Source organism: Temnothorax curvispinosus, unplaced genomic scaffold (genome assembly GCF_003070985.1).
Source record: "Temnothorax curvispinosus isolate PA1 unplaced genomic scaffold, ASM307098v1 QBEX01012806.1, whole genome shotgun sequence".
Classification (NCBI taxonomy): Eukaryota; Metazoa; Arthropoda; class Insecta; order Hymenoptera; family Formicidae; genus Temnothorax; species Temnothorax curvispinosus.
Genome location: NW_020222586.1, coordinates 306627 through 333400, shown reverse-complemented (window position 1 = coordinate 333400; position 26774 = coordinate 306627). Strand labels below are relative to the sequence as shown.

The window sequence follows — 26774 nt, the reverse complement described above, 5'->3', positions numbered from 1 at the left end:
ATAAAATGCTATTGTATATTTGACACCCTCCATCGCGTAATCTGTTGCTCGTGGCTCAAGAAAAAAAAGAGATACGTCTCATGTCATTCTAAAGTTAACAAAGTTAAGAGATATGAATTAAAAGAATAGAAATAATAGAGAAGATATAAATACCGAATACGGTAAAAAAATGTTCGGAGTTAATTCGCGGTATGATGCTGTCATCGACCGATCTCATGAATATTGTCGATTATACCGATACTGTCTTCGTTCGGATCGGCCGTAAGAAAAAAAGGAGGAAAAAAGGAACGATCATTGTAAACGCACGTTCGGACTTATCGGTTCGTCGAGCGCATGCTTAAGTAACATTGCATAAGCAATCAGAGACAAAGTTATTCCGTTCAATGATCAATTTGTCGCGGCGGCAGAGAACGCAGGCACTGCCCCCGTGTTCGGCTGCAACCATGTACGGGGTTCAAGTGGTCTCGAAATGATGCTCGATAACGACGAGGGATCAACGATTTTCTGATCTAACCGTTTAATCGCGCCGACGGACTTTACGTAAACCGTATACGGAGCGACTATTACGTTTAGTTACGATTAGTTTCAACTTAATGGACGTGAAAGATGCCTATAGTATATAAGCCTGTTTGTACGCTTTGCACATCGTGACAGGCGCTTTTCTCCCGACTAACATTTATTCTGGGAGGACATTCCTTTTTTCGCGCGTCGGTTTATTTTCCTCTTTTTTCCACGTATTCAATCGCCCGTCCGTTCGTTCACCGTATGTTCCGGAGCGACAACGGCGACTCTTTCGACACATCTAGTTTATCGCATAGTGACCGATCGCCAAACATCGATTTCAATTAGCGTTTCTTTCGGCAGCACTATAACCATCGCTGTTTGCAGCAACGCATTTGACATTTCGCCTAAAAGGGTCGCGATACTTTCAAAGGTAGTCTTTCCTTCTTGAAACAGAAGTTAAATGGATCAACCTCACTTTTTATATAAAGTTCTTATTTTTAGTACCAGAATTCATGATTACTATTTCACAAATTTTTTCAACTATTTACCTCATAAAGGTAAGACATAAATCACATACGTCGTCATTTGTAACTTTTCGTTGCGACCATTTGTAAATGGCTCGACGAACGTAAGGTTATATACCCATGACGATATACATATATAATAATTTTTGTCGTAAATATTACGATCTCAAAATCTCTCGATCTGACCAAATCCTGCTCGAGGAAAAAACGAACGATGCGCTTCCGCACGACGGCTAATCGCCGTAAAAGTAATCGAAGAAGGTATCGACTTATCCTGACAAATTAGTCAGCGATTAGCCTCGCGCCCGTAAAAATTCGCAACGTATTGCCACAGATTAGCGCGCGGAGTGCAATTATTACGCTCCAACGAGAGATCTTTCATTTTTCTCCCTCCCCATCCCGGTTCGATCCGCGCGCTGTATATAATTAATCGCGGTCAAACGGGTTTGATTGTTTTTTCCGCGCGCGTTTTCGCGCTGCCGGTTTTCATACGCTGCCGCGTGACGTGACCTCACGACAGACGCGTGTGCGTGACGTTGCTGTCACGCGTGTACACTTATCGCGGCGTACACTTTTGTCCGACAGGCCTTCGGCGATCGCGCGGTGGACAGCGGGGCGCACGGAGAAACGGGTAGGCAGATACCGGGAGTTGAAACCAGGCCTGTCCCGGGAAAATAATTCTCAAAGCTTATTACACGAAATATCAAGGTCTTGCCTTTCTACGGTACGTACGTGCACAAACACGCGCAGCGCAGCGCAGAGCCGAGCGCAGCACGTCTCCGCGAAACGCGTGCGGCACGTTCGTGATCGGCGAAATTTCCTCAACCGACACCGACGAGACGAGGTTCGTTCGGCTGCGTTCTCCTCGCTTAGCTAATTGTAAGTAAAGAGCAAACAAAGGATCGCGGTCGCAACGCCGAGCGATTTTAAAATTAAAATGTATTTAAAATGAAGGAATTGCGTTTATACCCAGTCACACCCCATCCCCGCATTCTCGACGTAAATTCAGCGTTAAATGAAGCGACTAAGTTTGCACTCGTCTCGTATTAATCTGTCGAGCAGAGAAACAATTTAAGCTTGAATTTAAAATCGTTAAAATAATGGCTTAATAATGACGAATTCGTTCTTCGCTAAGGTTCAACATGCGCAATGAAATTTGTTGGACGAATTACATTAAAATATCATCTTTCATCTTTTTGTCCTTTAAAATTTATTTAAGTGTGCGTATTTGAAAAAACATGCACATTTATCGTGTGTCTCTTATTTAAATTTCAAATAGCATGTTTTCAGGCGCGCGACATTCACAAACTAAAATGCCCAGTCGATAATCTTGTTTCGCGCCAAGCTAATAAATTTACAAAGTAGAAATATATTAAGTGTACGACATATACCATTCTTTCTACTTTAAATAAAATAATTTGCTTTAAAAGAATTTGCCTGAAGTATATAGAAAATGATCGATTATATCAACGCGTATAGCATTTAATCGAACGTGACTAAAACGATAATTTTCATGACTGCAGGGGTTTTGCAATCAGGGTCGTTTGTAATGCTACATTTACTATGAATACATGCATAGAAATGATGTTATAAATGTTATGATGTTATAAATGTAATATTGAAGATAATGGTCGATAATAAAATATACGACCAATTTAATCACGCGCTTCAATATCTTTTATTATTACTATAGGAATACGGCGCCTATGCAGACATATGCGTGAACTTTGTAAATTACGCAGCGCACGTTTCAGAGAGTGATTCAATTTTAACAAAATTTAATATCAACAGTTTAATTTCAGCAAAATGTTATCTCCAGGCTGTTGCGTATAATTGATCGATTATATTTATAAATGTAATTATCTGATAGCTATAAATCACAGATTTTTGTATAACAGATTTTGTAATGCAAATAAAAGATGCTCCTCTTTGGTTGTTTATGGAATTAAAAAAGAGTCTGGTATCAAATATTGCCCGCAAGAAACCGTCACACTCGACACAACATAGAGATAATTGAGAAAGAGAACGGCATTGGCCGCCGACAGCTGGCTAAGCTTCCTGCGACTTATGACCTATGTATCGGGATAAGAGCGTAGCTTTATATCTCAAATCATATATCTCACGATGGTGATAGTATTTCACGATAACTTAAGGAAAAATTACGACGGTTTTTTTTATCGCGAAAGCACTCATTCCGTTTTTACACGATATCTTTTTAACCGAGTTACTCAAATTCGCAACTCAACTGAAAGTATTAAAATACGTAAAAAATAATTTTGTAACGCGTAATATTTATTATGTTTTGTATTCTTCATTACATAAGTCTTGTACACGCCGCGCCGTGTGTTTTACGATCAAGTTCTAACAAATAACATGCTAAAAGTGGGAATTTCTTTTCATGCAACGATCGTCAGGCATTCCCTCCCCCATACCTCGTGACTTCATTTATTGTTTAATAAACACAGACGAGCGATAAAGCGAGTTGGCCAGGTGAATGTGTGTTGGATGAAGACCAACAGGTGAGCCGCCTGACGTATTAAAATAATCGCGATAAGTCGCATGTTGGAAATACCAAAGTTTATCGTTGCGTGGTAATTAATCTGCTTGTCATAACTGCTCGATGGTTGCAGTTCTTGTCTATCACATGGCTGATATATGCTAATGCAAATCTCGTCCTCCTTGTTTTTCGTCTTCCATCATTTAATCAATTTTTTAGAAACATTAAAACAATCTAGTCATTGTAATTCCTTCGCCAACAAAATTAAGCTTTCTTAATAACTATATATATACGCTTCGAATTAAACACTTAAAATAAACTGCAGATACTGGAAGCAATTCTGTCTCTTATTTATAAGCCATTTAGTGAAGCTTAATATCTACTTTGAATCTCCCTATAGGTCAAGAAAGAATATGTATTAAGGATACAAAACCGGTAATTTGTTATTAATTGTTACGTAGCCTAATGTTTCCACGATAGAAAGCAAATGTACGCTAATTTTCTATTATCAAGGAAAACATTAAACGTAGGATTAAATATAATTTGCCAGTAGACTAAATGTAACGTTTGTACATGTACATGTACATTACAACATATTATATACCGCGACCTATACGTAATTTGCATTTAATCATGATAAATCACACTTAAATTACACTTAAGTATAATGTGAGTAACAGGTAACTCGTGATGCTTGGAATCTTATCCAGGACTCCGCGCCTCAAATGTTCTTATATCGAGAATTATCTATAAAAATCATCTATAAGCCATTTATAAAAATCATTTAAATCTTAACTGTTTTAATATCATTTTAAATATCACTATATTACGCGAAAGTATCTGTGAATAAAGGTATTTTCTTAATAATTTAATCGGACATAGATACATTTAAGTTATAAATTATTTCTCGCATTAATGTGCATATTTTCTTTAATAAAGCATATATATTGAAGCATAAAATAAAGTAATTGCAAAGAAATCAAAGTAACTCTCGCCATTGAGAGTAGCAGAAATCTTTTGATGGAGCGATCGCACGTATTAGAGCTTAAACTTTTACTTGTATCGGTTCCTCTCTTTCGCTACTGTGACCTTATATTTCTTTTTGCGTGTACTCCTACGGTTTATCCAAATATTTTTCTGAGTGACGATGAATCTCATTACGAGCGAATCTCCCATCCCAGGAGAGAAGATCGTAACGAGACTCAATCTTTTTCAGCAGCTTTCTTTGTGCTCGTCCCGCCGTCGTGTTGGCTATTTCAAAACCTGGTCGTGCAAAAAAAAATCGTCTCTTATTACTCAATCTGATCGTGCAACCTTTCACGAATGCATGCCGAGAGTGATGAATCCGGTGGGTTAGAAACCGGCCGACCCACGAACGGACGGTGTCCGACCGTCGCGTCGGCCATGTGTTATACATATCCGTGTGTGCGTACGCATCATGAATCGGGTATTGAGTGGATATCATCTTTGATGGTAGATTAGTTGATCATTATGTAACGAACGAGAGGAACACGTCGTGTTGCGTGTTAGTCCGATTACTCTCGACTTGCTTCCACGCATGCCAACTCTTACGTCGAATCGCCGATCGCCGATCGCCGTGTCGAAGATCACGTGCCGATATGCATATAATTAAAGAGTTCTCAATTAAAATAACTTGGCATCGTACTTCTTTGCCCGCGGGCGAGAGAAATCGATTCGCGAAAACGCCGCGGCGTCAAAAGTCATCATACGCGTCTCCACACGGTTTGCGCAAAGCGAAATACATGTTTTCGATAACGACGCGACACTCCGGTCACGTTAAAATACGCAATCCGCAAGTATACTCTCGCAAATACATCGCAGCTTGAATTACTTGAATTGCGCCGAGTAACTGGGATTCCGTGTTGTTCTCATATTGAACGATGTAACGATCATAATGAAAGTAACTCTCTTCTTGCAACAGTGCTCAATTGGTCTTTAAATATCATATACTCCGCTTTATCTTAACCTGTTTATATATACACTTAATTCCGGCTAACGATATCTCCACACTCACGTTACGCTTTTCACCAGACATCTTGCTGGCTACACTTAAAATTCCGCGACAGTTTGCGCAAGTAGTGAAAAGGAATAACGAGATACGGCATATGGATCCGCGGTATTGTTACGAAATTTCTGTTGATCGCATTTAGCAGCTGCTAAATGTCGGATCCCAATGCCACGTCGCGGCACCTTATTAGTTGTTATTACTTTGGATCACGAGGCGTCTCGTGTAAATAATAAGGAAAAGAAATAATGATAGATATGACGTACATGAATAGTCATTTAAAGTGTTGTTAAGAAATTTCTATCGATTATGGGCGACGAGAGACTGTACGTTTGGTCTCGCACGCAAATTGCGTCGATCATTGATGATTTTCGTATAACTGTAACTCATGAAGCGTGCGGGTAACGCTGTGAATAAATCTGATAAATAACAGTCGTTTCGAGAGATTTGTGATCGAGAATTGTTATATATATATTGCAAGATAACTACAAAATATGCTATTTTCATTTTATTTTGTCATATCTTGAACTTTTAATTTAAAAAAGAATTAAAAGCACTCATTTTTTGAAAATACCTCAACTAAATAAATTATATATATATATATATATATATATATATATATATTTTCCGTTGTCTTTCAATGCATTGATAGGTATATGAGAAATATATAAAAAATATCGCAGAATTTAAAAAATCAATTACCAATTCAAACACAAACAGATAAACATCCTAATTTTCGTTATAAAAATTTAATTTAAAAAAGTGTGAATTGATATGTTAATATAATAACGCGTGATTTGCAAAAACATATGTTAACACCAGTGTAAAATTATTTAATAATAGTTTCATACGCTCGAGACCAAATTAGAATGAGGAAAAGTAGTTAACTGGAATAGCGCGTTGAACAGGTGTGTCGAAATCGAAACTGTTTAGCATACACATGTGTATGTGCGCGAGCGCGCAGAAGTATACGTGCGCACGTGTGCCGTCCGTGAACGCAATCACGTTTCGCGCACACCATCCATCGGTCCGTCGAAATTCGATTGCTCGCAGATCTGACGAGATTTCGTCCCGCCGATCGAACAAGGTTGATACATTTATCACGAGTGTCCGCCAAAATGATCGTAATAATACCTTGTGTCTTTGTTCACCGTGTATCGTCGAGACAGTTCCCGTCGTTAACGGCGTTTCTGGTCGGCTTTAAAAATCCGGTTTTCTTGAATACGTTTCACATGTGTTTGTTTTTCTACCACGCAAATTGACACACGTGTAAGATTAATTTGGTGTGATGAAGATTTTAAAAAACATAAATTTTAGTTCTAATATCATATTTATCCCCTTATTTTTTATTTAAAGTTTCTAATTTTCTAGTTTCTAACTTTAAAGTTTACATTTAGGAAAATAACTATCATTTTATGTAATAAGAGAAAGAGAGAAAGAGAAAGAGAAAGAGAGAGTGTTCTTCAGTGTATGCTGGTTCGTTAATTTAATTGCATCTATACAATGCATATGGTCTGTGTATAAAGTAAGAAATTTTGTACAGTTTGCAACGTATCATCACAGTAATTTGCTCTTTCACGTTTCGTTAAGGATATGTTTAAATAAAATGCGAGATGACTATTTCGTTAATTACTTAATTTGCTATTTAACTTCCTCGAGCATTGTTTGTGTAAAGTTAACCCGTAGCATAATTAAGCACTCTTGCGTTTGTTTTCGGTAATTGTGAGAAGAGCAAGTATATAATATTTGATTTTCTTTTTAATAATAATGCAGTTCAAGAAAAAAAGATTCCCCTGTCATTAAATTTACAATAGAAATTAGTATAGCGTTGAAATATATAAAAATTTATATAGTAGTATTAAATTCATAGGCGCAACGCAAATATATTTTTGCGACCTTTTCTTTAAAGAGATATTTACAGTCGTTAATGAATCTCGTATCAAAAAGCGTGATATTTAGGCGAGATATTTATTGTAGAACAAAGTTTTATCTTGAAATACAGATAGTTCACATTTTGATTAAACAACGACTGATTGTGAGAGTATACTCGACTGATCGTGAAAAACGGTACAATTACTCTCGTGAAACCTGACGCGATTGAAGTATTGTATGATTATTGTGGAATATTCCGTACAAATATTAGAATACGCGATGAGATGGCTATTAGAAAATAGCATATAAGATCTAATGACTAATAAAATCGAGAATAAAATCTAATATTACATAAGAGTTACTCATCAGATGAGTCATCATACACATAAACATATCAATCATGAAATTTAATAACTATCTTATCTAGTAATATAAAGTCAAATTATTAATAAAAAATAAAAATGGATAAGTTATGAACAGATGCAAAAAAAAAATAAAACAATATCTAGAAGAATAACTGTTATCCATAAGTAAAATAATTGTAAATAAACAATACTGTGAATAAGAAATAAAATAAAAAAATAATAATTTGCTCACTTCATGGTTCGCCGTCGCCTGATACCTCCCAGGCTTCGTCTTTCCCTCAAATTCGTTCGTGTAACACAACATTCGCGAAAACATGGCTAATTATGACCGTGCGTGCCCACCATTAAAATAGAATAATCACACGGCATTTTGGACGACACTCTCGACGTTAATCACACACGACACGCACTTTACTACTGTATACTGCAACGAAATTCAATTAAAACGCGATCGTAAAAACGCTCTTTAAAAAGATATGAAGCTCTATGATCTTTCGACTGCACTCGCAACTCGAATCTCGCAAATTAACACATGAAACGACATGTCAAATAATCAAGGGTTTTGATAAATCACGATATATATATTTATGCCGTGCGATTGACAAATATCAAAATACGAGCTTAATTACGAACGTACTTATTAATTAAATATATACAGTGAGATATACATATTAGTAGTAATAAATAATCGATATATTGTTCATCATTTTAATTAACTAGACACCACAGACGCTTCGCGCGCGCTATTTAGCTTTAACATTATGCTATTATTATATTAACTCCTTGATACACACAACTGTCAAAATATACGATGACAACTGCAATTGAAGTAATCGGCATCGCGGAAAAGTGACAACAATAAACTTCGATAGATTCGAGTACCTATCGACTTTACATCTCTTTTTTAGGTGTGGATTCACGCTGCCCATCCAATTGTGACAAGCAAATTACGTTCAGATAAAAAAAATCAAAGTGTTCCATTGTAAAACACATTCAAACTTGATAATTAAAAAATTATTATTGCTTGCGATAAAACGATATCGCAATAAAACAATATTTTTTAATCTCCATTCCCTATCGCTTCGAATCCACGAAATAAACAAGTTGCGCGAAGTACTCTTGCTTCGACAAACAGTCAATGCACTTACAATCATTAATCGTGGGAGTTAATTAATTGCGCGGGCGGATATTGTTCGTAAGAAATAATCGTGTTCGGTGTCTTCCGGTGTCTTCTCTCAATACGATCGCGTTTCGGTGAGCAGTGCAACGAAACGTGGAACGGTACGCGTCACTTACTTGCCGACTCGAATCTCATCAAACAAGTAACAAACACGGCGCGCAGCGGCTTTGCAAATCAACAAACAAAGGCCGGGCCGTGTGCCGACCAGCTTTACAGATATAAAATATTTAACGTATTTATGTATGAGAGATAAAAATACGAGATATTCTCTGCTACTTCCGCTTTAAATAATAAATATATAATCGCAGCATTTTGTTATCTCGAATGACTCGATCTAGGAACTCGAATATTATATTCCACGTTATCGATCTCAAAAATGCCAGTTAAATTATATTTAGATTATAAAAGTTTAAAGCACGATACGAGATATATCCGAAGCTAAGCATCGTTAAGAAGATAACTGTTGCCTGTTAAGTATAGCGAAACAATAATTTATATTATTTATAATCTCCACTCTCCACCGTTCTTATCCTACTACTCCAGATAAATAAATCATGTAAATATTTGCTTCGATACCTTTGCAAATTCTTACTAACGTAAACTAATAATTGTTTACTGTACCAGTATGAGATCATAGATACGAAATAAATGCTGAACATATTAGATATATTCTTTACGTCTAGAAAAATGTTACAAGATTTAAGAATTATAAACGTACATACGCATATGATCCTTTGTCAAAAATCGAATCGCGAGAGATAAAACTCGGACTGTGTCTCCAGATGATCTTCATCCGAGTTCCTCGATTAAATCGCAATTGCAAATACAAATAAAAAATGGCCGGTAACCTTTATCTCTTTGACAAATAAAAAAAACTGATTCTCAAGATCCATTTATTAGAATGTATTACATCTCTCAAAACTGCCTTTATTTAGTTTTCCAGTAGAATTATAACTATTAAATGCAGGCCTAAGAAATGTATTTTAATCTACAAATCAAAGATAGACGTAATATATTTTAAGACCTTATCTGATCAGAATTCGTCGACATTCTCGATGACACAGGCCACAATGAACAACTATTAAATATTGCCACGTCACATCCATGTGATAAATGACGTTTATCAACTCGGGCATCGTATAAAAAATAATTAACCGCAGGCGCGCTTTGGCCTCATTTAAAAATCATGTTGATGTAATTAATATTACATGCTTTCACTCGATTATTATCAGAACCTCATTGTAAGACGCTGCCAGGATATTAAATGACAAGAAGTAAAGGATCATAGTATAGACCAAGCCTTATATAATTTATGCGGAACATAGTAAACATCGTAAAAACATGAAAAATCCATTTGTAGCGGAAAACTTTTCAATATTCTTTTATCTAATGATTTACGACTTTAAATAGTCACTGGTTAATGCGGCATTTATAATTATAATTATAAATCTTGAAAGCATTAATATTCCTTGTATTATCAGAATAAAATTATAACGACAAACATAACGGAAATTCGAAAAAACTATTGTTACGGATAAGGAAAGAGAAATGTATAAGGAAATCACTTAAAAATTAGAAAGAAATAGAAAATTCTGGTTGTCTCATTTTTCATTATAAAACGATAATGTTCACATAGAACGGACTCGTTGTTATTTCTTCATAAATTTTAAAATATCTCTGCACATATCATCACGTAGCTCGTAAAAATATCTTTAAAAAAGTACTAGATTCCATATAAAGAAAATCAAAATGTATAGCACGCTACTAAGAGTTAATTTAAAAAAAAAAAAAGTTTCGTGCAGCAGATTTCTCGTTTCCAACTTTTTTTTTAATTTACTCTTAAGGGCATGCTATAAATTTCAATTAGAAATAAGACGATAACTCGCTGGAAATTGCACGGCGTAGAGTAGAATTTACCTTGTGCCCCAGTCAGCACGGTCCAGATTCTCCCGCGGGATCAATGGGTCGTTGCTCCTATGCCTGCGACGACCAGTATAGGAGTAGCGACCGAGGCTGCGTTTACAAGAAACAACGACGTTTAAACGTCAACGCGTTTATTGTTTCTTGCATAATACATGCGCGTAAATGTTAGCCAGTTTGCCTGATTCACTGAAGCGGCATGCAAGCACACATGCGACATATGTGTGAAAACATTTTGTTTCAATAAGAATAAATATATTCTGGATTGCACGTTAAAAGAACGGAGAGAAAATATTTGTTCCTTTTTACAGCCTTCAATTTATTTATCGTACTCCAAAAGATCGGCCGGCTTGATCGATTTCTCGAGGAAATCGTTATATCCTTCTTTAAGACTTCTTTAAGATGTTTTTAATCATAATATTTTCAGAGCGAAGACGAGTATTTCTCGACAAGGGAAAGTACATTGCGGACGATCGTCTTTTTCATCGAGCGCGATAATAATTCCGTTATAAGTCCCGATTTCGTTACGTCTGTCCCTCTTTCTCTCACACTCTCCTTCGTCAGGGAAGACGATATTTATCGCGGCCTTCGCGGAGAGATATATCGCCGATCAAATCGAGCGATCCTACATGGCCTACGTACACCACAGCAGCATCGACGCCACGGAGATTGGAAAAACTTTCCCTGCATGGCTTAAGCACCGTCTTTGACAATACGGAAGAGGGCAATTTACGAGAAGATTCCATCGGGTGCACCGTGCGGCGTGTTGGCTAAGGAATGCGAGCCGAGGAAAAGGAAAAAGAAAAAAGAAGCGCCGTACGATCGCCCGGTAAAATGGATTTTATATCCCGCGGAGACTTTCTCTAAAACATAGACGGTCACGCGGATCACCACTTCGCGCGCGCGGCGAGACTTCATCTACGAGCAATATCCGATAACTCGGAATTTACGCGTGGCTGTCATCATCGAAACTCATCTCGATATTCCCCCATTATCTCTGCGCGCTGCGCCTTCTCTCAATATTCTCTCCCCTTGCCGTATTGATTGCATCTTGCGTTGCGCCATCACCTTTTGTAATATACGTCCGAGGAATGTTTCTGTATATATATATGTACAGTGAAAAACAATCAAGGCACATAGGGTTTCATTAAAATTGAAGGTAAATCAATCCAAAATACACACCAAAAAAAGCTGTTAATTTGTCGATAGGACGTATTGAAAATTCAGCGCGTAACTATATACTTTCACGTATACATAAACTGTCCTCGCTGTAAATACTTCCATTTATTCCATTATTATTACTCCCATTATCATTTTATAATAGTCGAAAGTGGCACGTAATCAAATATTCTAAAGCGCTCGGCTAATAATAGAAAACTATGCACCAGAAATTTCAAGGTAGTAAGTATCTCCAACGGCCGCGGACAGCTGTTCCAGCTTTAATTTTCATATCAACAATGCCATTGTTTCGCGACCATATCTCGGTGTGACCGCACGGACTTACGAATCGCCTGCGAATTGGGCACATCCTTCCTTCCGTACTTCCTGCATAATACGTTTATCGCTTGGCCACGAAAGATTACAGTAGGTTAACATACATACATATATACATACATACATATATATATGTATATGTATATGTATATGTATATATATATATATATATATATATATATCACGGATATTTAATGTAACAGACCGAGGACCTCGTATCTTTCAGTAGACCCGCTTTTCGCCATTCTCGCTATCTGAGCCACGCACTTCCGTTCGATACAGCCCGCGTTAATTACGAGCGCATACACGTTTCTTTGTCGCGTTGAAGCGGGAAAGGGATAATTGCATTTTAATGAAGGCTGAAAAGTGAGCGGCCCATCGCGTCGATGTCGTTTCCTTTAAATGGCTGTAATTAGAGAGCGGATCGTCATTCCGCGGTAATGTTACTCACGGTCGGATAAACAAATCGTTTTGGTTTGTCGATGCGCGTTAACGAGAGCCCGCGACTTAATTATCTCGCCGAGCAAATCGGGACGAATAACGTATACTCGTGCGTTAACATATGTGACGAGCTGCCGTGCCATACGGCACGTATTAATAGACAACACTCGCATCGTGTGCATGCGCGTCGTGTACACCAATGTTAAATGTCTGTCGAATGCCGGAAAACCGCGCGTACCAACGTATCGTGTCTGAAATGACGCTCGCCTTGATTGATGAACGCAAATAAACGACGACAAAGCTGTATCCGCCGTATCAACGTCTGCGAATGCGTGAAATCAAACGTGAGACCGGGTCACATATTCGCACCTGCAGAATGCGACTAACATTTTTAAAACGCCTTAAAAATCATCAGAGAAGTTGTGGCATTAAACGCTTTCTGAGGTAATCTCTCTTGAGAATTATGTTGGAGAAAATTGCGATACTTGAAATAAAGAACGCTTGAAAGAAAAAAAGTTAATCGTGTTAATTAATATTTTCTAAAATACAACAGGTAACGTCTTGTTCCAGTTACTAGCACTAATATTTTTTTTTAGTTAGATAAGACTTATTTCAGAGTTGTAATATCTGTTTTTTTATATAGGTCTTTATAAATACTTAGTAAAAGCATTCTTAACCGGATAAATAGAACCGTTATCTAAGTAGGTAACGGGATTCTCGTGGAAACTCACGCGTTATCCAAATATGGGTAATGTAACAATCAAAGTGTTAAATTAACATAAAATCAAAACAACTGTCTAGATACCAAATAAAAGAACTTCTATGATAAACTTCGAATAGAAGTTCTACAAGTTTATATATAAACTACGAATTGCAAGAATAAATTTTATTTTACCGTTATGAAATCGTAGATCAAAGAAAAAGAGAGATAATTCCAACAGATCTTATATATATGCGTTCAAATATATTAAAAAGCGAGAGAGTTAATACCACTAAAAAATTTACAAAAAATTCAGAAAAAGTATTGTTTCCGCGACGTATATTACATCATTATGCTTGTTTTTTTCTTTTTTCAATATATGCAGGTATGATGGATAATAATAAAGCAGTCAACATTAATGCTACTTATCGCATTAGCCAATGAGCTTTTTATAATCGCCCGTAAATTGGATAATATCGCGCGTATTATACACGTTTTTGTCGTGCGTCAGTCGTCAAGAAATTACCCTTTCTCGGTGCGCTTATACTGATTTCTACATTACTCGCGCGAATTATAGCGCGTAAGAAGACTGGGATTTACGTAAAATCGCAGGCGCAGGCACATTTATGTCGCAACTATCGTCCACTTCTTAATGCTAGCGGGATTCACGCGCCGCGCGGGCCAGTACCTGTATCGATGGAGCATTACATCCGACGCGGTATGCGTTTCTCCGTTTACGCAACGGTTGCCCTCCAGCGTTTTGCGCGAAGGATGAAGGATTTGCATGCGAACTATGTGGGCATTACGGTTTCATAAGGTCATCCGCCGACAGAGACTCCTCGCACTCTCAACGGAACTCGGTCGATCTCTTTCCTCTCGTGCAGCGAAGTCGCGGTGTACAACTTGCTCGTACAGACCCTGTCCACGCTTTCGCAAAATCGATTCGCGATTATCGCGGTGGTGCACGAGCGAGGCTAATTAAAAATTTTAAAAATTAACGAGTGCGCATAAAGCGCGACGCGACGCAAAGTTAAATATTTCGGTTACGTAAAAGGTTCAAGCGTTTTATAAATCTCGCCATAAATAATTGTTGTGATATAAAGTTTGCTATGGCTTAACGCATACGTGGCACGTACATTTTTCTGTTAATTTATCGCTCTTCCCGGTACATTATGATCTCCCGTGCAAAGTAACGAATAGTGCCGACTCATTAACCCATCCGCCTGCCATTCCGAACGTTGTAAACGTAGCAATAAATTACCTCTTACCTACAAATTTTTAAAATAACATAATCATGCTATCATAGTTTAAAGCACCTGCTCGTATATGTCCTAATTAATAAAAATAATAGTTTCTCTAATAATTTCTTCCTCATAATAAAAGCTCTTCACTCGTAAATCACGTGGAAAATTAATCAGTATTATACAAAAATGATTAAACATTATATAAATATAATCTCTCTCTCTCTCTCTCTCTCTCTCTCTCTCTCTCTCTCTCTCTCTCTCTCTCTCTCTCAACATTCGTTTCTATTTAAAAATTGATTTATACCACATATACGAGAACGATTATTTGATATCCACAGTATATTGTAAAATTAATATTATATCACTTATATCTAATGATGGCTGCAATTATCACTAAGCGATTGTTAAATTCGGTCAATAAATTACGCGATGCATTTAATGCTGTTGTTGAATAAATGACGATTAAATTAGAGCCTACAAACTTTCCAATTTGAAGCAAGACAAATAACTGCTGTATAGAGAGAAGTAGAGTCTATACACCCTTTTCATTAAAATCGGATTACAAACCTCTCTTATCGAGCTTTCAAAATTATTTTTTATGCATATACACTGCGTTACTCATACTCACAGAATTTCTTCCAAACATAACTATTGATTTTATGAAATTTAAAAATTTATAAAAGGAGCAAAGACATTATCGCTGTACCATCAAATCTTTTTTAAATTAACCTCGCAAAAACTAAACATCCGTTAATTAAAAAAACTAACCGCGTTGTCTTTGAAAACATTAGCGGACTTTTTTCATAAATATTTACTTCAAGGATTTTTAATTAGCAGCTCGTCTCGATAAAACATTTTCGATAATTATTTATTTTTAAAGCAAAGTACGACAGATCTTATCAAATCTTGATAAATAAGTCGTTAAAATTTATAGGAACGAATTTATGAAATCATTCAAATCAATAAATTTATATAAAAGGTTAAGGCTTTCAATCTCGCTTTCAATATACGATCGTTCGAATATACCAAATCAGTTATACCCTTCTTCACATCCTTTCACGTACGATTATCGACCTTTGACTCCCGCCGACGAAAGCCGATTCTATTTAAGGATCCTCAGCGGTCGTGTGTCACCGCGACTAATCTCGTTGCCTTATGTACGAGAGAAAGACAATCGCTCCGTAACGGTCGTGACGTAAGACGCGCGCAATCTTCGGGTTTCTATGCGCAAAACTCCGATAAGATCGTCCGCTTTGTTACACACGAGGGAGAGTCATTCATTATCGCGTGCACGCAGTCGATTATGGTGTTCTGCGCCGGAATGTCGCGAATGAGCTTTCACCAGGGAGAGTGCTGCTGGATGGACTTCCGATGACGCGTCGACGCCTTTCCAGAGAGGCAGACGCGCTTTTGAATCGATAATATCGGGGTGAGAGAGAACACTTCCGGCGCGCGACGGGCCTCGTCGATTTTTAATCGGGCACGACCACGAGAGAATCGTGTCGGCCGGATTGGCGCCGGGATAAGTAATTTTAAAGTCGGAAGCGTGGGATTATCATCGGGGGGGGGGGGGGGGGAAACCTAATTGTCGTTGTTACATCACGCGAGCCCCGCGCGATAGGCGTAATTTATTGCGTTTGTACACGCGCAGAGTTTTATTCCCTCTACCCGTTATCATCGCTATAATAAAACATAAATTTTAGATACACGAGGAGTATGCTAGTGCCCGCCTTGGCTTATTCAGGCCATTTACGCAATTTTTCCATACTGTAAAAATAAGTACTATATCTCGGAAACGAATCAAACTTCCTTCGGGCGGCTCGATTTGTCCGAGTTAGATCTTTAAGATTAGATAGAAGATAAAAAAACTTAATATGCGCAGCTTATTTTTATTTTATAGTTAATATTAACTGTAGCTCGATATGATCGAAATATCACAATATGGTAATTGATCATGAAAATAAACTTAATGCACAGATATCTCCTGATAGTATCTAAAATATAATATTTAGTAATTAATCTTAGAAATCAATTATGTAAGCTGAACAATTTTACTATCTCTCGGCAAATCTTGCAAAGTTTTGTTTGTTACAACCATTACTTTCTTATTTATTGAAACATTTAATCTGGATGACATTTAATAAATCTACTTGGGTAAAAAACACAAAATGATTCTAAATATAACTTGTACGCAAACTATCAAATAAAAAAGTTTCGAGCAGCCAAAACATATCTGTCAAAATAGCGAATGTATCCAGCTTGTTACGAGAGTTGAGAGGGAAAGAGAGAAAGAATCGGTACGCGTGTGATATTCACTTAAATATTCTTGAAAAATTATTTACATTGAGATAAGCAAGCAAATTATCGTGTTGAATCGAGTCACGATAAGAAGAAATCTGCATTACGTATTTAGAAGCTTAAACTCTCATCAAGTGCGTGAATCTTTCAATCAAACAAACAAGCTCGCTTAATTATCCTCCGAAAGATAATGCCGCTCGTGCGATGTGTACTCAATTGCCCAAAATACGATAAACAATGTTGCGTTATCAACGCTGCGTAATGGAAATATCGTAAAGCGAGGAGTATACCCGTGCCAAAACAACGCGTGGGTCTGTTAATCAAATGATTAAGATTATTCTATTTTCGTCGATCAAATTAAACTCATCCGATTTCCAAGCGCCGCAATATTATGTTTTTTTCGCAGGGGATAGTGCATGCTACTCGCTAAAGTATAAAGTTACGAAAATGACAAATGCGAAAAAGAGTCACGATTTTAATGTCTGCAATAACGCGGGAACTTTAATAAAAACGAGACATAAATATACTTTTATCTTTTTGCATTAAATGTATTTTCTCTGTAATTTTATTTTATGTATATCGGATTACAGACTTCACCTTTGTTACTTGACTCCGAAAGTCGAGATGTTATTAATGAGTTTCAAGCAATGAAAAATGAAAGATAAACCCGCAGAAGGGAGAAAAATTGAGTTTTCATAACAACTTTTCAAGTCTCATCATTTTTAGATATTATTATCTCGGTACCGATCTATTTCTAAACGAGCATTAAAATTCTTTTTTTTAATCTTATAAAAAATTTCAACAGAAATAACATGTATCACGTTAAAATTAAAAATCGAAAGTTGTTACATTAAAATGCACATTAAAAATATTTAATAATTCATAAATTAAATAATGCAGACAATTAATTGTGAAATAAATACTACATGCCCATAAAGTTTTATTCCTTTATACAAGAATGTGTTTATAAAATCTTTATGTTCGTCACAATCTTGATATCGCACCTTGGTTTCATCAACAAGGTATATGGCAAACATAAATATTGCAATGTTCGTAGAAACACACGAAACACGTGTGATGGATAAGAAAACTCATAAAATGTGCTAAATAATCTCCAAAACACATGCTATATAATTCTTAACAACAATCACTTATTTGACAAGCCGCTAAGAATTGGATCGCGTTGCGCGGGCACGCCGCCTAATTTTCGACAAGAAGTCACTGCACTCGAGAATGGAGGCACGAACGCACATTGACGGGCTCCTTTCGCGGTCTATCGACCGCTCCGCGTCTATACGTCATCGTCGTGGTTATTGCAATCTAAATCTGCGAATCTACGAGTCACCTTTTACGCGAACCGCACACGTTGTATATCAGAGCCGGTCGAGCCGTGGTGTCTGGCGGGATTAATTACTGTAGCAGGAGGTCTAAAAGCACATCTCATCTTCACCGCGAGCATTTTCGATTTATGACATACGTAAGTATGTACGTCCGATCCTTAACGCATTAACCTTTCGAGCGAGAGCGAAAGAGACGAAAGAAAGAGAGAGAGAGAGAGAGAGAGAGAGAGATACCGTTAGCCGACTCTCGTTTCACTTTCGCGACACTTGTAACGTTACACGGGCGCGCGACCTTCTTCTGGTATTTTCGGGTAAATATAAGAGATGCCGCACTCGGGTTGGCAACGTCAGAGGATCGTGCGTGTGTCTGTGCAATATTCTCCCGCGGAATATTATATATACACATACACACGAACACGCAAGAATAACATCGACAAAAAATACAAACGCCGACTTCAGTCGACGTTACGAAAATTTCGTTGTAACTTTAGCCTCGGCCTCGGCCTCGAAATAGGCCATGTATCGGCCCCCAACGTATCTCCGAAATAAACTTTCCATCAATAATTGCGATTGCGCAAATTAATACTTTGAAAGCAAATTTAAAAAAAATCTTTCACGTTTGCTATCATTAATATTAAAATTCATGCAACTAATCAAATTTTATAGTATGTACAAATAATTATACTTATATATCGATGCAAATTCTAAAATCAGTTTCGATCTCTACTAATTGTAAGATCCTTTGGCGGAGTGCTCTTCTTCATTTGCGATTGAAAATTCGAAAATTCGAAACAACTCTCGATCTTAAATGTTATCTCTACGAAAAAAAGTAAAAACAAAATGCGGTTGGAAATTCACTTTCAGTATATAGAAAATGAATACGACGTGAATCGTAGATGTCGACGTTCTTTATTTGACACGCTCAGATTATGCTTATTATATTTAGATTATGCATATCATTGGACGAGATCCCACGCATGCTAAAATTACCCGTACTTTTTCTTTCGATATTTTTGTTACTTATCGTCGACTAATGGTACAAACATCTTCGGAATCTATGTCACTGGTCGATCGATCGTTAGTTTGCGTTAATGTAATTTTATACAAATCTGTATAGATAAACTTTGCCTTTCGTATCTAAAAAAATTATGTTCGACCGCTGTTATCGTTCGTACATATAGCGAGTTAGATGACGATTGCAATCCGGCAAGAAAATACACCATTCAAGAAAGTTCGATCTTCAATACGTCGGCAATAATCTTATTTGTCGCGATTCGAAAACAGTCATCGTCCACTTCTCCTCTCCGGTATCATCTCCCCAATCTCATTTATCGCGTGTATGCTCCACATCTGCACGAATCACGAGATTTTCAGTATTGCATAATACGCGGTAAACATGTTTGGCACATTTAAGCACGATTAAGGATCCATTAAAGCATCGACATTTTAATCATTTACGCACTTGCCGAATATTGCGAAGCAACCGACAGCCTGCAGCGTCGCAGATGACATAATCTCGGAGAGAAGCGTTTACAAAAAAAAAGTAAATTAACAGAAGCGCAACGCAAGAACGCGAGTAATTTCGATGTAAAAATGCACATTCCAAAATTTATTAAAGATTCTTATGCAGTAATGTAGCATTGTTCAGCTCCCCGGTATTTCTTCCCTGTAACGCTGCCTTTCTCAGGTCACGAAAGTATTTATTATCTTGAGAGCAATAGTATCGATAACACTTTTCAATCAAAATATTATGTAAGCAACTCTACGTTTATCACACTGTGGCCTGACCAATCGATAACCGTGCCATTGCTCTGGGAGCAATCTCGTTGTTCGGAGGTGCAAAGAAGATGACGTCATTACAGACGCAAATGATCGTTCGAAGAACGGAGGAGTGATGCGTGGGAGTGCGATACAAGAGTATTAAAAAGCTCACGCTAGGCAACGACGACCACAATTAAGGTGAAATGAAACAGTTAAAAAGTATTTATGTGAAGAAAAAGCAACTCGTATAGATACGAGAGAAATCACTTTCTTATTCGATTACGAAGTTTCGGTGTTTACGTCCAAACTTTGATTAAAAACGAGTTTTCAACAATCGGCTAATCTCATCTCTTCGTAATCACGTGCCAATAAATATTATCCAATTTTCTTCTTTTTTTCTCTGTTACATTGTGTATTAAACTTTTTTCTTTTATATATTGATATCAATTTTTAAGACAATAAAATTTAACCCTAATCCCTCCAACCAGGAACTTTCGTGTCCCACGCGTTTCTAACGTCGTTTTGTTCCGGTCGTTTGTTCCGGAAAACCAACGGCCGTGCACTGAAAAAAAGTTTGGTTAGAATAACCTAAGGCTTGGTGAAATAGCTTCAACTAAAGGGTTTAGTAATTATGACGAAATATTTGGTTAATGTTAACCGCATTTGTTAACATTAACCAAATTTGTTAACATTAACCAAATATTTCGTCATAATCACTAAACCCTTTAGTTGAAGCTATTTCACCAAGCCTTAGGTTATTCTAACCAAACCTTTTTTTCAGTGTGGGATAATCCCCCCTACCTATAAAAAAATTGTTATAGTAGGGAACATCAGATAGAAATTTCAGAGCCCTAGCTTATTTACTCTCGAAACGGCAAACAGTCAAAATCTCGTTGATTAAATGGCGGAAAAAAACGTTGGAGGGATTGTGGTTAATTTTTAGCAAGTTTTAACCAATTTTAGCCAAAAATTGCTAAAAAAATATTTCTGAAAATAGATTTTAGTGAAAATAAATTGTCATACGATATTACACTGTGACATTTTTAGATACAGATAAAATTATTATTATTAAAAATTAACTATTTCAGAGATCTCGTTCGCCAACAAACTTTTCACGATCTCTGATCTAACGAGCATGTAATGATAAATTATTTTTTATTCAACGTTCATTAGCGTGATGATTTATTAAACTACTTTGTATGCTTAAATTATTAAAAATGAATGAATCGTCAGTTTAAAATCGTCAATGCATAGTTCAAAAATGTTAATGATATCATTGATTACTTTGTATTTATTCTCACTACGTAAGTAAATAATTATCTTATCACGCGTGACCCTTTTCTCAACCGTGGAAAATATTTCTGCCATATGCGCGCATCGACGACATATGATAAAATTTCCGGAATGTATAGAAGTCATGATATCAATGTCATTCGTATTTTGATCGTTTGTAATACATGTTGAATAGCATTTTTATTAGAGACTTATCTTTATGCTACACTATGGAAAGTAACGCAAGTTAGAATGCGTAAGAAGGCAGGATTGCGTAACTTTGTACTCATGTTAGAAAATTTTTTGAAGGATATGGTTTTCTCTATATATCGATATTTCCATTTCATGCCTACGTAAAGAAAGAAAGGCATATGAGCAGTATTTCGTTACGTAAATTTAGTCAGAAAAACCGTGTATGCTCTGTATACACATCACATACATCCGAATGCAGAAACAATTTAAACTTCGCTAAAGTATTAAAGTTTCGTTTGAGGTGCGTATTACTTGACGCTATAATAAATACAGTACATATACAAATATCATCAAAGTGAGCATCCGTGCATGCTTTCATAAATTTTAATAACGGTCGGGAAAATTTTGTCGCAGACAGATATCCCACGTATCACATATTTATCACAATGTCATTTAATATGTGCTTCAAGCAAAATTTCAAACTTTAAGTAAAATTTAAATTATTTCTCTATTCGAATGTGTATATGTAAAAAGATACTTTGCATTAAATTATATGTTTTTATTATGTATTTATTTGTATTATATATTTTTTACGTATTTTATTTTACATATATATAATAAAAATAAATATATAATAAAAACATATAATTTAATACAAAGTATCTTGCGACGAAGCAGACAATGCCGCGCGGCGAGCCACGTGATCAATATCACCTTTCATTGAAACTGCGACCGGTAAATTAATACATACCGCGGCACTGATTGGCCAACGCCACCGTCGATCGTGGCCAGTCGCGAACACCCGTTATGCAAATTTAATAATTGTCGTTCCTTATAAATTCTGCCCTTTCCATTCGTTTCCCTTCTCGCCGTGGCGATCAAATCGGAGCGCAGTTGCGTTCGGTACACGCGGCACACGCACTTAAGCGGAAAAACGGCATTTAAATGGGAATGCTCTTTATCCACGCCCACGATCAATCAAATAGCGCGAAATCACCTATCGACGGATCATTCCGCGATATTTCGTAAAACGGTATCACACTGAAGTAACCGAATTCTCGACAGAATGTTCCAAGTGCTGGAATAGAGTCTCCGTCGTCGAATGTTTCGTGAAAGATCCGGTAATAGATTACAAGACTGTTTCACTCTAAAGACAAATATAAGTTGCGGAATTGTATTAAAAATGATTAACTCAAAATATCGCCATCGATATTTTCAGGGTGTGGAAAATTCTACAGATATCTTCTTGTTCTTTTTTGCGCTCGCCAATGAAAAAAAATAAAGTATTTCACGCACTTTCTTTCTCATTGAAACTTCTAGGGCAATTTAAAAGTTTGGAAACACGGACAATTCAATTGAATCTGTACTCGCGCGAGTAATTAACTCGATCGAAGATCAGCGATCTCCGATTGCTCGAATGCGCGCGATTCTTAAAGAGATTCCTCCAATTTCACTTATCTAATCGCCATTATCTTTTTCACGCACGAATTCTCTTGCACATGCAATAAAGATTCCGATTTGATAACGCGCAAGGAAGCACGTTTCCTCGAAATCTCGGAAATAACGAAAAACGAACTGTTTAGATTTAGAGAGATTGACGTATCGCGTGTGTGACTCCGGATAATAAATAACGCAAGCGAACGACAACGCGGATGTATATACGGAAAATATCATCCTTGTAACCGGCAAATTCTTTGGCTTTGAAGAGGATCTTCTCGATAACTCGATAACGGCGAAGGAGAACTATTTTACTTGAGTTAATTTTTAGACACGCTAATTTTCAATATTAAATATCTTGGTAGATTTAATTTAAAATTCCACTAATTGTAAGATAACTAAGATAAGATGATCACTTAAAATCAATTGATAAATAAATTGTTATATATAATTCCCAAAATTCTACAATTTTATTCAACTCTTAAAAAACTCTTAAAAAAAATTGATTCAGTATTAAAATTGTTAAAAAATGTAGAAATAAAAAATCTTGAGACTGTCTTCATAAAAAGTAAAAATACAATCGAAAAAAATTCTATGAAGCTACAGCTGTTCTAAATTACTTGTTGCTAAATATATATATCTATATATTATTTCATAATATTATTTCAGTTCATAATTATCTATCATGATTTTTGAGAAAAGTCTTATGTGTGTTCAATTTATCATAATTATACTTAAAGAGGTATTAAATAAGATAAGTAATTAAATTGAAATGTTACTTGTTTTTAAATCTGTTTTTATATACTTCATTAGGTATACGATATTTATGAAAGGGGCTAGATATTTCGTCAAAAAGACAAGTTTTTTATAATTAAAAATCTCGATTTAGGAAACACGTTTTCAATGCAAATCGTAAATCGAAAATATTCGTATTTTTAATTTACAATTTGCATCGAAAACTTGTTTCCTACATCGAGATTTTTAATTCGCTTTCTTTTTATATTCGGTCTTCTTTTTATTCAAATTGGAGCCACAATATACCTCATATCTGTTAATCTGAGAAATAGCCACTCTGAGAAATAGACGACAAAATAAATTATTCTTTTTTAATAGCTATGTAAATTATAAGAAATAAAATATTAAAGATAAATCAATAAAAGTAGCTCTTTTTTCGATCACGTTAATTCACTGGCACAAAATTAATGGCAATCCGAATCTAAATAATTGAAACGAGGAAGAATCACGCTACTACAAATCGTGTAGAATCTATCGAATTCCAAGCACGTTATTTGTCAGTCTACTATCTCGTTGACCCTCACAACCAGTTACTCGCGTGGGTTGTAAAACACACTCCAGTCTCAGAAATCAACTAAATTCACAAAGTAAAATTTTATCGGTCGAATGCAGCATAATTTGTTTCACAAAAATAAAGAATTTCCGCACTTGTCTCTATCTAACAAATATACAGAATATTATTAATCTTCCTGAGAGCGTTTTTCCCGATTCTATTATTAACCTTTATTTAATTGTAAATCATTAAAGAGAACGATGAAAATTGAGATGTAACGTTGGAGTGTTATAAATACACCTCTCGCGCGAGTAATTACCGAGAAAAAACCACGCGATTGACGTTGGGTAACGAAGAATTACAATCGCAGATTATAAAAGTGGGAAAAAAGATATAAATCGGACAAGTTAAACACGCGTCAATGTTGTATTACAAGCGCCAGACAGATTCGGAGCGACCGCACGTCTCCGACAACGAAACAATATATTTATACTAAAGTCAATGTAGGACGCGAGCAAACACGCGAAGGACAGAGGCGAGGTAAACAGTGGTACGTGCGCGCGAGGGGAGCAAAAAAAAACAACCCGCGCACGTTGACGTTTCGCGGCTTTCAGATTTGCGCTTCGGCGTACCGGAACGCGAGGAGAATCGTCCCGAGTTGCCGGGGAATCGATCGCGGGGATCGATCGTATATGCGCCGGCGAACGCGCGGGGTGTCGACCTCCCCGCCGCAGTCTCCGGCCCGCGAGAGGGTTGAACGACTTGGTCGCTGAGTCTCGCAGCCCCTCTCGCCCTCCCTCGTCCCCGGCCGTCGGCGCTTGGCGCGCCGCAAATGGGCCGAGAGGCGAGGTTCGCTTGCTTCGCCTCGCACCGCACATACGCGCCGATGTGTGTATATATATATGTACGACTTGAAGCATTACGTAAGACGTAAGAGCTTACCTGCATCAGCGACACTTGGACGAGATCGGCGGGTCTGGCTGACGGCTTCCCGGAGGTTACCGTTTCGTATCTCGCAGGGACAATGACGGCGGGGACCTCGGTCCGCGCGGCTTTCGGCTTGGTCGAACGCGGCGCGTCGCTGCAGGCTCCAGCCTCCATAGTCGCTTCCAGGACGATTCTCGTCTCCGTCGGGATACGATGACAACGACGACGGCGGCGACGAGGCACGAGAAATTCCAACGGATGGAAACGGGGGACACCTTCGGGTTGCGCGCCGATTGCGGATCGATTTGCCGGCGCGACGCGACGACGCGACGCGAATCGGGAGATCCGTAGAAGGCGACGCCGACGGTGTCGAGATTCGAGATCGCACAGATCACGCCGCGCGAGGCGCGAGGGGGCGAGCGGAGTAAGCGGACTTCCGACTCCGAATTCGGTTACGCGCGCGCGCGCCCGATTTTCAGCGGCGCGAATATCACGTGATTTCGATTCGCGAGCGCGTAAACTGACGCGCGCGAGAGAGAGAGAGAGACGACTGCGTCGTCTCTTCTTCGGTCGATTCTTCTAAATTCTTCTGATAAGGCGGCAAAAAGTCGGGTGGTGGATCGTCGCACAGGGGAGTCGCGCGCGCGAGGCACACAGACAAGTCGAGGCACAAACACGCTCGATCGTGGACACCTTCACGCTTGTACTCCGGCCGCGGCGGCAGCGGCGGCGGCGAACGGCCCGAAGTCAGGCACAGGTACTTACCGCGGTATTAACGTGAACGGTATTATTACGCGATTATTATTACAAGGTCGAGAGAGATGCGGAAGATACGGAAGAGCGACGAGACAATTGCGTGGCGAACGACGGGGTTCGGCACTGCGAGAATCTCTCGTCGCCTCGGCCGGTCCCGGCTCGCCGCCGTCGCCCCACCCGAACGCAGCCGAATGCCGAGCAACAGCCTCCCCCCCCGCCTCCGCCCCTCCCGCCTACCGTCTTCTCGCTCTCTCCGCGCCACCCTTGCAACTAACCGTCTGCCGTCTGCCCGAAATCACCCGAAAGAGAGAAAGAGAGAGAGAGAGAGAGAGAGAGAGAGAGAGAGAGAGAGAGAGAGCTTCCACCGCCGTCGCGTCGTCGTGTGTCGTCGCGGTGTTGACCGTCGACGTTCGCGTCGTTCCCGACGTCGTGGCCCGTTGTCTGAAAGCCGAGCGAGGTTCGACGACGACGAGGAGCGACGAGGAAGATGGTTAGCTCGGCTCGCCAACCGCAATTAGCCAACGCTGGCGCGAACGCGGAACGCTTCTCGCGACTCGCCGACCCTTCTCTTAATGCGGATTACGTTCGCACGCATTGGTGCTTTGGGGTTGGTTTAGGACTATTGCGAATATTATCTTATATAATCGCGATATCCATATTGTTTCAAAATCACGGTGACAACGAGTGTTAACTCGATTTTATAATCCAAGTGTTTAATTTGAAGTTATAAAGTTAT

At 38.0% G+C, this 26774-nt stretch overlaps 1 protein-coding gene across 1 annotated transcript in view; it reads right to left on the bottom strand.

Moving 5' to 3' along the window:
* LOC112462828 (putative nucleotidyltransferase FAM46C) overlaps positions 1-26141 on the bottom strand; it is a 108929-nt gene extending 82788 nt beyond the window's left edge. Inside the window, exon 1 of the mRNA XM_025028877.1 lies at positions 25298-26141. Coding sequence (XP_024884645.1) covers positions 25298-25456 — 159 coding nt within the window. The 5' untranslated portion in view covers positions 25457-26141. The remainder of the gene's footprint in view (positions 1-25297) is intronic.
* Positions 26142-26774: the final 633 nt, after the last annotated feature.